The 15,105-nt window shown below is 44.9% G+C and overlaps 1 protein-coding gene across 1 annotated transcript in view; it reads left to right on the forward strand.

The window, feature by feature from the left end:
• Window positions 1-15,105, forward strand: part of Ankh (ANKH inorganic pyrophosphate transport regulator) — a 127,046-nt gene that overhangs the window by 63,925 nt on the left and 48,016 nt on the right. The window contains exon 2 of the mRNA XM_031360422.1: window positions 10,543-10,759. Within this exon, the coding sequence (XP_031216282.1) occupies window positions 10,543-10,759 (217 nt within the window). The remainder of the gene's footprint in view (window positions 1-10,542; window positions 10,760-15,105) is intronic.

Raw genomic sequence — 15,105 nt, forward strand, 5'->3', positions numbered from 1 at the left:
GCCACTGTCCTACTATCCCTGGGAACATCACAATCTTCCTCTGTTTGGAGTCAGTGAAGCCTTGAGTGGGGTTGTGCTAACTTCCATGGATGCCTCTTCCAGGCCCCTGTTGTTTAAAGAGGCTAGTGCCGATGTTCTGTCCTTTACCTGAAGAGCTCCCCGGGAGCTTGAGCCCAGGAGAGTCACTGAGCCCAGGCTTCAGAACAGTGACCGGACCTGGGCTTTGTCCCCAGATACTGTGACACCACCCACACACACACACATTCCTTCCTGACTCGAAAAATAAAGTAGAGAGAGATTGAAAAGTGTACCAAATTTTGACCAAATGAGTCCTCCACATACATGAACACATGTGCAAAGAACACCTCCCCCCCAACACATAGGCAGAGTAGAAAACAATAACAACTCCAAAAACAGTCTTCTGAAATAGACGTTAACCTTGGGATCTGAGTCACAGAATTATCAGAAAAAAGACCTTATAACAGGTTACCTCACAGCAGGGGCTGGCTGCTCAGTGCTTTCATCGATATTGTTTGTCACTGGGTTTCAGAGGGGCCAAGTACAAATTGGTAGTCACTTAATGTAAATATATTTACAGAAATCATGGAAGCCAATAGACATCTTAAGTCAGGAGCTAGAACAGCAGGGAGTGGAGATTCTGAGTGGTTCAGCTATCCCCAGGGCTAAGGTGGCAAGGTGGCAGAGTAATCAGGAAAAATCTGGCCAGAAGGACAGAGCAAGTATGGAGAGTTCATAGAAGTGCTCCTCCTAGCTCACAATTAGCTGTCTGTCTGTCTGTCTGTCTGTCTGTCTGTCTGTCTGTCTCTCTCTCTCTCTCTCTCTGTGTGTGTGTGTGTGTGTGTGTGTGTGTGTGTATGTGTGTGTGTATATATACATGCACACACATATGGAGGCCAGAGGTTGACAAAACCTGTTTGTCTCAATCTCTGTCCACCTTATCTTTAATAGTCTATCTTTTACTTATTCTTCAACACTATCATATATATATAAACAGTGTCCCTTCTCCATCCCTAACTCTCCTCTCATACTCTTCTGGGTCTCCACTAAGAAAGACATCCCTTTCTCCCTTGATCAGGTTTTCTTTTTTCTTTTTCTTTTAGTTTATGAATATGAGTGAGTGTCTTGACTGTTTTCATGTGTATGTTTCTAGGGCTTGTGAAGATTAGAAGAAACAGAAATGGTTGTGAACCCCCATGTGGGTACTGGGAATTGAATGTGGGTCCTCTGGAAAAGCAACCAGTGCTCTTAACCACTGAGCCATCCATGTACCCCAGTCCACTCTCTCCCTAGGTTTTGTTGTTGCTGTTTGCTTGTTCATTGTTTTGTTGGGGGGGGGGGGTGACCACTGGGTCCACATACTACTGCCTGCTAGAATGCTTAGCTTGGTCTCATGGAGTCCTGTGCAGGAAAGCCCAGCTCCCGTGAGCTCATGACTGCAATGGCCATGTCAAATCAGAGGACAGCATTTCACAGCTCTCCTTCCCATCCTCCACCTCTTACATTCTTCCTGTCCCTTCTTCCACAATGAGCCTTGGGGGTAGGGTAGTATAGATGCTCCATTTACTGTAGAATATTCAATACTCCCTTATTCTCAACCTTTTGAGGACCAGTTAAGAATCTCTGCATCAGTTGCTGTCAGAAGCTTCTCGGACAGTGGCTGCAGGCAGTGCTAATGTGGACAAATACCTTGACAGCATAGCAGCAGTAGCTTCTTCCTAGGACTTCTGACCTCCAACGCCTAAGACCTTTGGGCAAGGTTTCAATACCAAGCATGACCCCCACCCCACAAGGAGGCCTCCAGATCCTATCCAAAATCTTTGCTTATCCATGTAACTTTTATGACACTAGAGAAGGCTCCACACAAGAGCTTTCTTTCAAGGAACCCGGACTCCCCAATAGGCTAGCAACCCCCAAGGATCCTTCTGTGTCTTCCTCCCCAGCCTGAAGTTACAGGCACACATCCCAAGAGCAGACTTTGCTTAGATGTTAGGGCTCTGAAGTTGGTCTTCATGGTAGCATGGTGTAACCTTTCCTAACCGAACAATGACCTCACCCCTCCTATTGTTTCGGTCTGGCATGAATGAGTAGCATGTTGACATACTAACCAGGAATTATTATTTGAGGACCGTGTGTCCGAGTAATGTAAAAAGCTACAAGGAAATAAGATGTTTCAATAAAATTTCACAATGTGGTGAAAAATGAGATTTTTTTTTTTTTTTTAAGAGTACAAGAAAGCTTCGGTGTTTTATAAAAGGACACTAGAATTTTCTGATTTTTTTTTTTAAATTTTTTAGATAAGCTGGAGGATGGCCTTGGGCTGCTCTTGATCTTCTGTCTCCCACCTGTCAGGTGCAGATATTGTAGGCATGCAAGCAGCGAGTGCTAGAATTGTCGTAGTAATACTTCTTCTTTGTCAAACCTTCTCCGGTTAAATTTGGCTGAGCGGATGATGTTCATATCTAAATAAAGGATCGGGAGAGCTGACAAGAGTTCTGCAACACTAAAATATGTCCCTTTGTGATTAAATCTGTTTTCAAATGAAGAGGGTCATTTTAAAAACTGCTTTTTATTATCCCAGACCTATGAAGACATAGATGGGAGCACATTGGATTAGGTCACACTTCACTGTACCTTGTCTGGTGGTTGGTCTATTCATTAATTTATATTTTTGAATCAGGGTCTCACTGTGTAGCTATAGCTTGCCACATAGACCAGGGACTTACACGGATCTGCTGGCTCTTGCCTCTCAAATTGGTTCGCTATTTTTTTATAAGCTCTTCTCTATGTTTTACAAATGGTAGTGACATCAGTGTCGCCTTTTGTCTGGACCAGGTCATCTCGGGGTTTTCAGCAAGCACTAAATACAGACCTGAAGAGCAGAGCCCTGTTTGACTGCTGAAGAGACCAGGCTCATTTGCCTGCTGTTCCTTTCAAACCACAGCCTCATGTGTGGGTGTCAAGCTCTTGGCTGGAGCGCCAGCTAGACAGAGCTGTATAGATCCTTGAGAAAATAAAGTGAAGCTGGAAAAGTACTGGGAAGACAAATGATCCAATTTAACTCCAACCACTTTTTAAAATACAGACAAACAGAACAATCACAGTGGAAAAGTACAGGATCCGGGAACCTGGACTCCTGGGCAGGACTGCCCTCCCCAGTGGCTGGCCATCCCAGTCATTAGAAGACACTCACCCCACAGGTGGCTGTGCCTAGCCATGCTGGTCCCTATACACCTTTCTGAAGATGTTGAGTTCAGGAAAGATTTTTAAACTATGCTTTAGCTGTTTCATGGTGTAACAGGGGTGACAGGTACCCTGCAGCTTTAGAGAGAGGGATCATCTTTTATCAAAGGGCTTAGAAAACAGCCTGGACTGTCTCTACACAAAATAGATGATTGTCTAGCCTGTAAGCCCCACTGCTTCCTCTAATCCAAGATGAGACATATAAAGGAACATCTTACTAAAAAAATAAAAAATTAAAAAAAAAAACTGGGGCTTTAAGCAATGAATATTAAACCTCAACTGGAAACCGTATAGAATTTGAAAAGCCATTTCTGAATGACCGGTGAGACGATTTTTCTGATAAGGGCCTGGACTTGAGGGCAGTCTGAGCTCCAAGCTCTAGGCACTTACTGAATTGTATAGCCATCCTTCTTGAATACCCTGTTCCCTCCCCAACCCTATCGTCAGAACTTGGAAATCCACAATGGCTCATTCACCTTCTATTTTTGTGGGTGTGTTTGCTGTTCTAGGGGTTGAACCAAGGTCTCCTGTATTCTAGGTGAGCATTCTACCTTCAAGCCAGACTACCAGCCCAGCAACTCAGCTTTTAGCCGGCTCTCTCATTTGCTCTAGGTCTTATCCTCTAAGCTTGATTTTCTTCTTAAGTAACTAAATTCCTCAGCGTGATTTAATTCTGTCAGGGAATAGTTTGCCCCGTTTGGCAGAGCCTTCCAAAGCAAGTGGAAGGGGGGGAATCGGAAAGAACTGGTGTCTGAGCTTTATACTTACAAGGCTAATCATGTGGCCCAATGCTGCATTCTATTTGTGTCTCTGTGACTATAGCTGAGAGCCAGCTGGGTGCCCATTCTTGTGGGGCCAGCGTATGATGGGGCAGAAATATTAGGGGACACCCTGCCTGTCTACTCAGAAAATATCAGAACCACAAGGACAGGGCTAACTACCTGCCATCACTTTGCATATTATAAGTCCATAAAATTTTCCATGAATTGTTCTTGGTTTTTTTTCTTTGTAACCTATAAAACCAAGCCCACAGCTAGGACCTTACCCATTAATGGTCATGTAGGAGATCATATATAGATCCTTCATCTTTGTTCTTCCTGTATTACATTCACACATTCGTAGTATTAAGTAAATGCAAGAAAACTGATGGCAAATAAGCCAAGTCAGACTGCCTCAGGGTGCACAGTGCACATTGTATGTGCAGTCGGGGGACCTGGGTTGTGTATAAAGCGTGGCAGAACAGGAAGGGGGGATGCAGAGAGAAGAGAGTGGCCAGTACAGAGTCAAGAGGTTTCTTTTTGAGACGTGCACATATAAACCTTGATAGGAAGAAGCCAGGTCGAACAGGAGAAGGAAACTGTGGATATGAACAAGGCTCCACAGTAGCTTAGAGGATATCTAAGCCAGGCCCTAGATAGATATCCCTTGACCTACCTGATGAGACTGGCCTTTATGTTGTAACAGCAATGAGGTGGTGAGGAAAGGCCGGGGACATGGGTGTTTTGTTTAGTTCTCTTGTGTCAGGGGACAAGCAATCAGAAATGTAGTCTCACCTGATGGCCTCATTACAGAAGAACTGGAGGTCAGGTCCTTCTAAGAGGGAATGAGGACTACCATAGGCAGGATTGGAAATGGCCAAGCTGCTCAGCCCCATGGAGGTTGAGGCTGTCCTAGCAGCCGGTTGTGTTCTGTACTGGGTTCCGGCAGTTCTCCAAGTAGAGGATTGAAGACGCAGGTTAAGAGTAGACTGGTTAACTAAGCACTGAATCCCAGAGATATTTACTGGTGACTTCTCAGTGTTAACAGAGGTGGCTCATAAGAACAGCCTGAGCTGTCACAGGTGTGGGATGACAGCAGTCTTGAGGGAGTGGGTGACTTGTCCTGAAGGATTGCCATCTGCAGCTTAGCAGACTTGTCTGATCTCCAGATCCCAAGTTGAAAATGTTGGGAGTTTAGGACTTCCTGTCCTAGACAGTTTATCCGGGAGAGGTCAGCTCAGACCTGTGAGATTTCATAGGCGTTTCCCTGAGGGGTTTAGTAGTTTTTACTTTTTAATTCATGTCCTGTGGTTTGGCAAACTTGGTGTATCAAAGCAAAACAGCACATAGGCATCCATGAGTCTGGATAGTGCTGGGATAGGAGACACAACAGGATAGGGTAGGTGCCCGTAGGCCGACAGTGTTTCTGGGAAGCTGCTATGTTTGTAAGTCATGCTCTGCACTGCTGCTAGGACCTGAAGTATGAGGAAAGACCAGTGCTTTCCATGTGAGACTAGGTCTGAACTGTGAACAAGGGGCAGTGTTACCTTTACATGTATGGGGGAGCTGTTAGGTCTGGCCACAGTCTATGTCTGGCTCAAGCCTTTGCTTTGGAAAACACTGAAGGTTTAGGAGCTGCCCTTGAACTAGCAGCTGAACCTTAATTCTTGTTTTCATGAAGGCCTCATTCGTTCTGATGACTCCTAGGTACTTTTATGAGCTGAATTTTAAGGCCACAGCTAGTTGTTGTCCCCAGCCACTGCAGCCTCTTCTGGACTTGAATTAAGATATAGCAGGTTTTTGAGCAGCATTGTTGGAAGCCTCTGACCTACCCAGTTAACTCTGCAATGCAGCCTAGTCACGTGCCAGCAGGACCCAGGCCTGCATGCCCTTGACAGGCTTTGGTTTATCCCTAAAGTTATACACGGAGGAATCTTGGCTTTCCCTTCCTTTCTATCTATAGCCTTCCCAGAGGATCTCACACAGTCCACTGGCTTTGAATGCTGTTGACACACAGCCAGCCAACTCCTTTAGTCACTGTCCGAATCTTAGTGAGCACTGCACTGCTCAATGGTGACTCAAACCACAAACCTTGACAGTCATCCATTTTCCCCATTGCCTCACACCCATGTTCAAGACCATGTCCTATTCCAGTTGCTTGGCCTCCAAACTGTGCGCTGCTATCTGTCCACACTTCCCTACATTTCCACCCACCACCTCTAGTCAGAGCTCTTGGTCTGCTTGTGCCCTTCTCTCTAGGTCACTCCTGTCACAGAATTCCCTTCTTCCCACTCTCTGGTGTGATCTCCTCTTGTCAACTCTCCTGGTCCGCTCTTTGCTTCTTAGCGCTCCTTGCCCCACACCCCCTCACTCCCACCAGACCTTCCTGCTGCTCTTCATCCAGCTGGCTCCTTGTCCTGGTGTCAACTCCACTGCTACCTTATGGGGGTTCCTTTGTCTCTCCAGATGAGTTCCTCCTAGGACTGATCAGCTCATGAGCATATTGGTTTTCTTCAGTTCATATCACAATGGATGTTTATACTTCCTACACGTTTATCACATTCTCCAGTCTGTCCGTCCTCCTGCCATGCATGGGGATACCCTGCCAAGCTGTGGTTCTGGGGACAAAGCAGTAAATGCAGGTCTCTGCTCCTCAGAGCTCAGGAAGACAGAGGCTAAGTATGTAGCAAGTGAACATACACACGTCAGGAAGGGAAGAGAAGAAGGCGATGGGTAGAAACAGATGTTCAAACAGCAGGTGGCTGTAGGACACATCAAACCCTAAGGGATGGTAAGAAGCCATCACAAATAACGGGAGATGGATGGTGTGTCCCATATGTGGTTTTGAAGAAATGTAAACTGTTCAGAGGACAGTTCATTAAGACCTGCCTCTCAGAAGGAAGATTAAGTTAAAAAGTCAAGTGTGCAAACAAAGCCATAAAGTAGAACAAAATAATCTTACTACACAGATGGGTAAAGAGTAGCAAAGACTAAGAGCACATGCAACAAAGTCCATGAAATGACCAGTATTAACAATGTTTCCACTATCGATAAAAATCATGAAATTAATAAATTGAACAGACTGGAAGAAATTGCTACAAGCCGGAATAGAAAGCACTAAGACATTAACGTAGCCCATGTTCTTAAGAAATTGCTACAAGCCAGAATAGAAAGCACTAAGACATTAACGTAGCCCATGTTCTTAAGCCTGAAGCTTTTCATTCATCTTTCATATTCGAATCAGGATACATTTTTGTTTGTTTGTTTTGTTTTGTTATGTTATGTTTTGTTTTTTGAGACAGGGTTTCTCTGTGTAGCCCTGGCTGTCCTGGAACTCACTTTGTTTCAATGAAGCATTTAACCCATAATCAGTAGGATGTCTCACACAGGCGATAGTCTCATAATTCCACGTCCTTGCTCTCAGTGTCTTTTCTAGTGTAGTAACTGCTTGATGCTCTGTGCACAGCCTGCCTCTCTCTCTCCCAACGTCCTCTGAGTGACCAACCCACTCAGCAGTTAAGTAATAGAAGCAGATTGTGGCTGACGCCTGCCTGTTTGAACCCCATGCTCTTTCCTTAAAGCGCCATAATTGTTGGCCTTACTGAAACTTCCCAGCCTTGCCAATAGCTGTCATTAGCTCTGCCCTTCTTCCCACCTGCTTCAGCTCTAGGTTTAAGACTCAAGTAGGGAAGTGGTGGTGAAAATACAAAGTACAGCCACGGCTGATGGGTTGCCATGACTGTTGTTTGTGTTTTAACAAAAAAACTAATGTTTGTCAAGAAAACATGGAGACAGTCTGTTCCTGCATTATATAGGTATGCTACTAAGTGTATTTGAAACTTGTGCTAGATAATGTCATTTAAATTTTAACACACTTTTATGCTCTGGAAACAATCAGTTCACGGGCTGGTGAGATGGCCCAGCAGGACAAGTTGTTTGCCACCACACCTGACAAGTTTGGTTCAGTCCCTGGAACCTACATGACAAAAGGAGAGACCTCAGTTCTGCAGGTTGCCCTCTTACCTCTACATACATGACCTGTCATGTGTATATACACACGTACACACATGCACACACACACATGCACACATACATACTAAATAAATACATGTTTTTTTTTAAAAAAAAAAAAAAGCACATTTAAAAATCCAAAACTATAGACTTGAGGAAATGTCTGGGAGGGTTTCAACTATTATCAGTTATGAGACCTGAGCAGGCGCTCCATGGTGTGATTTTGGCACTGTGGATTATAGAGGCTCTGGGCGGCTAAGAAACTATTCAAAACTGTTCCAAGTTGACTTGTAGTGGCGCAAGACCTGAAGTGAATGGATTCTTTTACACTGTGAGTTAACAAGCATGCGCTTTCTGAGGAGAGTGGAGCAAGCAGGGTAGGATGCTGGGGAGAGGAAGCAAGAACTGGTGTCTGCTGGAGTCCACTTCCAGGTCCTGGGGCAGTTGTACCAGGAGCGACTATGGAAGCAGGGGGTAGGAATGGCCTTGGAAGCAGGGAGCAGGTCCTCATAACCAGTATCTATCAGTTCTTGGGTTCCTGCCACCTGGGGATCCATGAGACCTGACGGGCACCACCAGCATCCACCTCAGATTCCCACTGGACTAACTGCATAGGTGATCAAGTCGGTCAGCTTTGAAGCATGGCATGAGCCCTTGTATCAAACACAAGATTCATTCCCAGGGAGTCAGTCTCTTGGTTTTCAGTTTGCTCTATGGCATTAAGTAAGATATTTGATTCATTTTGATGGAAGGAAAAGTTTGTTTCTTAAGAAAAAAAAAAGTTATCACGTGTACAAACAGTTCTTTCAGGAAAGTTCAAGTACAAGGAAGAAGAAATGAATTCAAAGAACAGTTGTCAAAAGCTAGCTTTATGATTCCAGCTTTGGCAGCAAATGCGTCTCCCACCTCCCAGTAGAGCCTTGCTTGAATGCTTTGTTCTGTAAGTGTTCACCACCTATCTCAGCAGCATCTCTAGTAATGATGATGAAGCAGTTTCTTGAGGAATAGAAGTCCCTGGGTTTTGCTCATCTCTTCTGTCCTCCTGCGAAGCTTTAACAGACAGTGTGTTATATTAGAGACTCACGAAATACCCCAGCATGTGCACATGTGCACGAATGCATGCACCCATCCACCCTTCATAGCATGTTTGCAGTCTGAATGCATTTTATAAGCAGTTGACATTCAATCGTAACTGGAAGGGTCTCATCCCTGCTTAGTGGTACATAACTAAGCAGCATGCTTTACAATTCACAGCCTTAGAGCCAGTGAACCATTGAATGAGTTGCTTTGTTAAAATTTGGTATAGTGATTGTTAAATATTATACATTTGAAAAACCATCTTGGATTTGGTTGGCAAGTCCAGCTTTTCATCTTTCACAAAGTCAATGGTTCACTTAGTGCTCTGACGTCATCTTTAAGGAGTATTACAAGGTGGCACTTAAACTGTACCACAACTGTTTATGGAGAAAATTATGAACCACTATCTGTTCAGTAGAAATGGGGCAGACAGGGGGAATGCACCTCTGTTTTGAGCCAGTGTACTGAACACGGGTTTTCTGAATGTGTTTGTGTGTCTGTCTGTTGAAAGAGCAGACACAATGGGTAAAAGCTTTAGGGTGTCACTATTGATGACTCTTTGATGGCGCATGTATGTCATTAGACTTTACAACACAGAGAATGAGTCCCATGTCAACTACAGTTGAGTGATGGCTGTGTGTCAGTACAGGGTCATCGCTTGTAGCTAGTGTCCCTCTCTGAGCCAAGATGCTGATGGTTGGTTGGAGGGCACTGTGCTTGTGGGGTGCGGGGACAAGGAGAAAGATGTCATTTTCACTCATGTTTCCAAGAACTTAAAGCTGCTCTAACAGTAAAGTCTATTGTAAAAAGGGGTAACTGGCTGTGTGAAGGGAGGAAAAGGTCTGGAGGGAGAGGATATCAAGGAGCAAGTGAGGGTGATGGAGAGCGAGGAAGGATAACATATTACATACTGCATGCTTCTCTTATGTGGATCCAGATTTAACTGCACATGCACACATGTGACAGGAAAGCAAAACAAGGATATTTCAGGAGGAGAATGAGGACCAGAGAAAAGGAGTCAAGTGAACATGTGGAGGTAAATATGAGCAAAGTAGCTCAGGCTAGACTTAGAACTCAGAAACCTCCAGTGTGTTGGGATTACAGGCCATGAGTTACTACACCAGGCTAGGCATTTCAAAATATCACCTTTTAAATGATACTTCTTAAAACTATCTTTCGATACTAGCAAACACTTGTTGTGTTACTTTCTTCAGTGGGCAGGTATTGCCTCCCCAAAAGGTACTCAAACTGAAGCTAATGTGGACGAAACCTGAAAAGCCAGTATTTTCTACAAACTTAGGAGTAGGTTCACTCTACACACTGCCCACTGTTTCCCCCGGGAAACACATCTGCCAAGTCCCATGTTGGTAGTGGGACTCTACAGAGACTGTGGTACTGTAGCTCATGTTTGCCTTGGCTTTTCTCTCCCTTGCAGGCCTTGAACCGGGGCATCGCTGCAGTCAAAGAAGATGCGGTAGAGATGCTGGCCAGCTACGGGCTGGCGTATTCTCTGATGAAGTTCTTCACAGGGCCCATGAGTGACTTCAAAAATGTAGGCCTGGTGTTTGTGAACAGCAAGAGAGACAGGGCCAAAGCCGTTCTCTGCATGGTGGTGGCCGGTGCCATTGCCGCCGTCTTCCACACCCTGATAGGTAAGGCTCCTGCCGTCTAAGCATTTCGGTTTAGTTATTTCATTTTCTTCTCAGCTGCTTTAAATATAGTTCTAGGCTAAGTGGCTTCTTCAGTAATTATTAAACCTTTCTCATGAAAACTTCAGATAGAAGGAGGAGTGGAGTCTGCACTCCTAGATCAGTAACATTTTAAAACACACTTTTTTCCCCCTGAAATGCTGTGGTTTTATGCTTCTGATACCCAAAGCCCAAAAGTGAGTGGTTTTATCCATGGGTGCCTGTACCTAGGAGGTGGACAAGATGGCAGACATGCCCTAGTTATTAGCAACTCAGGAACAAAGGCATAGTGGCAGTTATTTTGAACTCGTGCTTATCAATATTGAGAACCAGTCAATGACAGGTTTTGAAATTAATTTGCTCCAGACTTCCTGTGTGCTCCTTTATTCAAAAGCATGAGGAAAAACCCTTGGCAAAGCTGTCCCTGGAACAAGAAAGCTAGATTCTAGCTACAGCAGTTATATACAGATTTCTGAAGACCTACGAAAAGCATGTTGCGTCAGACCGGGGCTTTTTCTGCAGCCTTCTTGGTGGTCCTAGAGCCTCATGCGGTACAGTTTCAGAGTATCCTGACTTTAAAATCGCTCTGCCTAACTGGCATAAAATTAGCAGGGATCATCTGTGGAAGCCGGTTGCCCAAAGCCCTTCGAGTGGTGCTTCCTAACCCATTGTGTGCCTTAAATGGCTGCCGGCTGTATGAGAAGCGTGAGTGTCACAAGGTAAAGGAGCCAGAGGATTAACCCAAACCACTCATGGTGTATTCATTCACAGAAAGCCAGTGTTTGCTCACATAATTGTGAATCGGAAAGTCAACAGGGAAAAGGCCTTCGTGGTTTTCCTTTCTAAGACAGCAGGGGATTTTGTTCTAAGAGGAGTGCAGAGGGGAGGCTGGCTGATGGTGTACCCAGCTGGGCACTGAGATGACCATTTCAATTGTGCTTAAGGACTCAGGGAGTGGCAGGCAGCGCCTTTCTTTCTGTCTACACGCCATCTGCGCCATTTCCAAAGAAGGTGTATATACTGAGAAATGTCATACATTGTAAAACAAGGGTCCAGTATAAATGAGTAAAGTAATTTCTTCTTGCTTTTTGTCTTTTTATTTGTACCCCAAATAAATCCAACTTTCCCTGTTTTGGCCACAGTTGGATGAGTCTATCTGACAACTACCTGAGCAGACTGTTATTGGCAATCATAAGGAAAATGTTGAGTTTAAGATTTACCATTGTATTATATTATATTGTATTTTTGAGAGAAGCTCTCAGGAATACAAAGCACCTCTGACATATTCTATAGCAGAGATTAACCTTGAACTTCTGATTTTCCTGTCTTACCCTTCTGAACTCTGGTATTACAGGTCATGCGGCAATGGGGCTGAACCACAGAATTACAAGCACAGCAGGCAAGCATTCTCCTGACTGAGAATCAGCCCCAGCCCTTTGGTTTTTCCATGTTAAAGTGGAAATTTTAAAATGATAAGATCTTAAAACTAAATCAAAGGTGCTCTCTATCCCACTTACACTAAATAATTATTTTATTACACTTGACCTATTTTTATAGCTAGTACTTCTATTTCGTCCATCAAACACTTCCCGCTTTCCAGGGAAGCACACAGCAGTTGGTTTTGAACGCCTACGTTTAGATTCTCAGGATTTTCCCTCCACTGCATCGATGGCAGCTGAGCTGTTGAATCTGTCCCATATCTGCTCTTGTGCATTAGGCATCTTTTCAAATCTTCTTTCCTCGCTCTTGTTTCAGGAATCCGTGAGCTCTCGCCTAGTCTCCATGTTGTCTGGCTGGCTGGCTGTATCTAAGTCACTTTTCTTGTCTATTAATGTCTACTATTTCTGTGTAGCATTGATTCACAGTTTTAGCCCTGCCATACCTTTTCTGCCCTCTTTTCAGTTAATGACTAAATTTGTGGTTCCATTTTGCTTTGCTCTTTACAAGTTGGTTTCACTCTTTAAGACATCCCCAGCACAAGGCCTTCTTTACAATAAATGGACGTTCAAGTTGGCAGAGTGCATCCATTTTCCTATGGGGTATTGTCAAGAATGGAATGTGGGTCATTTTACCTGTGCAAAATGCACCATTCTGTATTACTGGTATCTGTCTTCCTCTTTGAATGGCGAGATATCACTCCATAAATGATCCTCCCAGGACGGCAGAGGAACAAGAGTTAGACTTACTATTGTTTCACTTTGGAGCAACCCAGTCCTTCTCAGTGCCCAACAGAATGTGTACTAGGCAGATCAGGCTGGCATTCCAGAATCTGACGTTACTAGAAGGGGATGTATGCAAAAGACACAGTGGCCAGCTGTACACCCTCCCTAAGTAGGTGTAGCCAGTGGGAAGGGGTGTGTGTGTATGTGTGTGTGTGTGTGTGTGTGTGTGTGTGTGTATGAGAGAGAGAGAGAGAGAGAGAGAGAGAGAGAGAGAGAGAGAGAGAGAGAGAGAGAGTGGGTGGGGGAGAGATCAGTGTCTTATTTCTAGAGCTTTGGCATAAGCGAATTTCTGCCCAATAGAGAGCATTGAAAGATAACAGAGTAAACCAAAGCAACTACACCTTGTTTAGTCAGGTCTCTAAGATCTATTTTTTTTTAATACTGCGTGCCATTCAGTGATGTTTCTAGAGACTGCAGAACCCTGTAACAACCAGTGTTGACTTCAGCTGAGTGACCTGGAACATGCCAGTCTTTGCAGTACTGGGCGCTGATGATCTGCCAACCCCTAGGGATCATATTCCCTCTAACCATGTCCTATCTGAATAACTGACTACAGATGTTGCTAGCACCTTAGATCCCTCAACCCAACGTCATTTCTGTGCACCAGTTAGTGGCTACAAGACTGTGGACCCTAGACACTGTTGCAGCACCATCTCTTATTAACTGTTCTGGTCCCAGGAAAGCAAAAGAACCTGTTGCAGCTCTTTCTCATTGCATGTGCAGTAGCTAATGTCATCTTCTTCCTTGTGTGTCATGCTTGCTGTCTTCTGGGACAGTGAGGCCGTCTGCCATCCTTCCCAGACGTAGCTGGAGCAGATTCCACCAGCCACATAGGCTGTTCCCCAGGAAAGCTTAGCAGGGCTTGTGAGGGAAAGGTGGTCCCTGGTTCTTCCTCAGCAGCACCTAACCAACTCAGGCCTCAGAGCAAAAGAGTAGACAGCTGGAACTGTGTCAGATTTGGCAGGCTTTATGTCTAGAAGACTCCTTATCTGTCACGTTCCTGTCAGCTCCGAGCACACCCACAGCCTGGCTCTAGCAAGACTGGTAGGAACCTCAGATGTATTTGCTGGGTGGCTGCCACTTAGCATCCCTTTGGAGTTTAACCATAGCCATGACTTCTTCCTTGGACTCACTAGAGACTCTGCTTATTAAAACCTGCAGAGACAGGGTTTGCTACCACCATCCTTGAGTTGAGCCTGGTAGTCACAGTACAGGGAATATCCAACCTGTCTTGAGGACAGATCAATGACCTGATGTCGTAGTTAGTGTCCGCTGAGCCCAGGTTATTTTCACCTCCAAGGACATTGTGAGGCTTGTGACTTCCTCCTTCATATGGACAGAGGAGCTGTTGCTGTGGATTTAGCTTTTGGTATGTTTGTTCCCAGTGGGAACCAGATTCCTGTTCTGAAGGATCCTAGGAAGGCAGCAGAGAACTGAATACACATGGACTCTTACCATGGGTAACTAAAATAATCTCTAGTAATTTCGAGATTGGTTCTGTCTGTGTGTCTTACCTTTTTGGACTTCCCACTTACTCATGAATCACAGGCTCACCCTATTAAGATTTGCTGGAATCCATGTGGAAAGCCACACCAGTCAGAGTGTTAGTAATAAGCAGTTTCATTTCTGATCTGAGAACCCACCGCAGGGACAGGGGATGTTGCTCAGTTGGTGGACTGCCAAGTATGCACAGAGCTCTGGATCTGATGTCCAAATGTGATGCTGCACACCTGTGATCCTACCACTTGGGAGGTAGATGCAGGGAGACCAGAAGATCAATTACATCCTCACTACAGTGAGTTTGAGCCCAGCCTGTACCTCCTGGGACTTCGTCTTAAAACAACAAAACCAAACAAGGCAGAAAACAAAAGCCGCCGCAGAACTCGGTGACTTAGAAAGCAAACGTTTGCTTTTGCTCTCCAGAGCAAAAAGCTCTGGGCTGGGCTGGTGATCCTTTTGGACTTTTCTAGTCCCCCACCCCTGTGGTCAGTTGAAATCAGGACGTGGGTGTGCTGGTGTTAAGGGAGCCCTCTGGGCGTGGCTGAGTGGCCTCTGCTGAGCTCTTTTCCTCACTGTGCATCCTTCCTT

Source organism: Mastomys coucha, unplaced genomic scaffold (assembly GCF_008632895.1).
Source record: "Mastomys coucha isolate ucsf_1 unplaced genomic scaffold, UCSF_Mcou_1 pScaffold8, whole genome shotgun sequence".
NCBI classification, from domain to species: domain Eukaryota; kingdom Metazoa; phylum Chordata; class Mammalia; order Rodentia; family Muridae; genus Mastomys; species Mastomys coucha.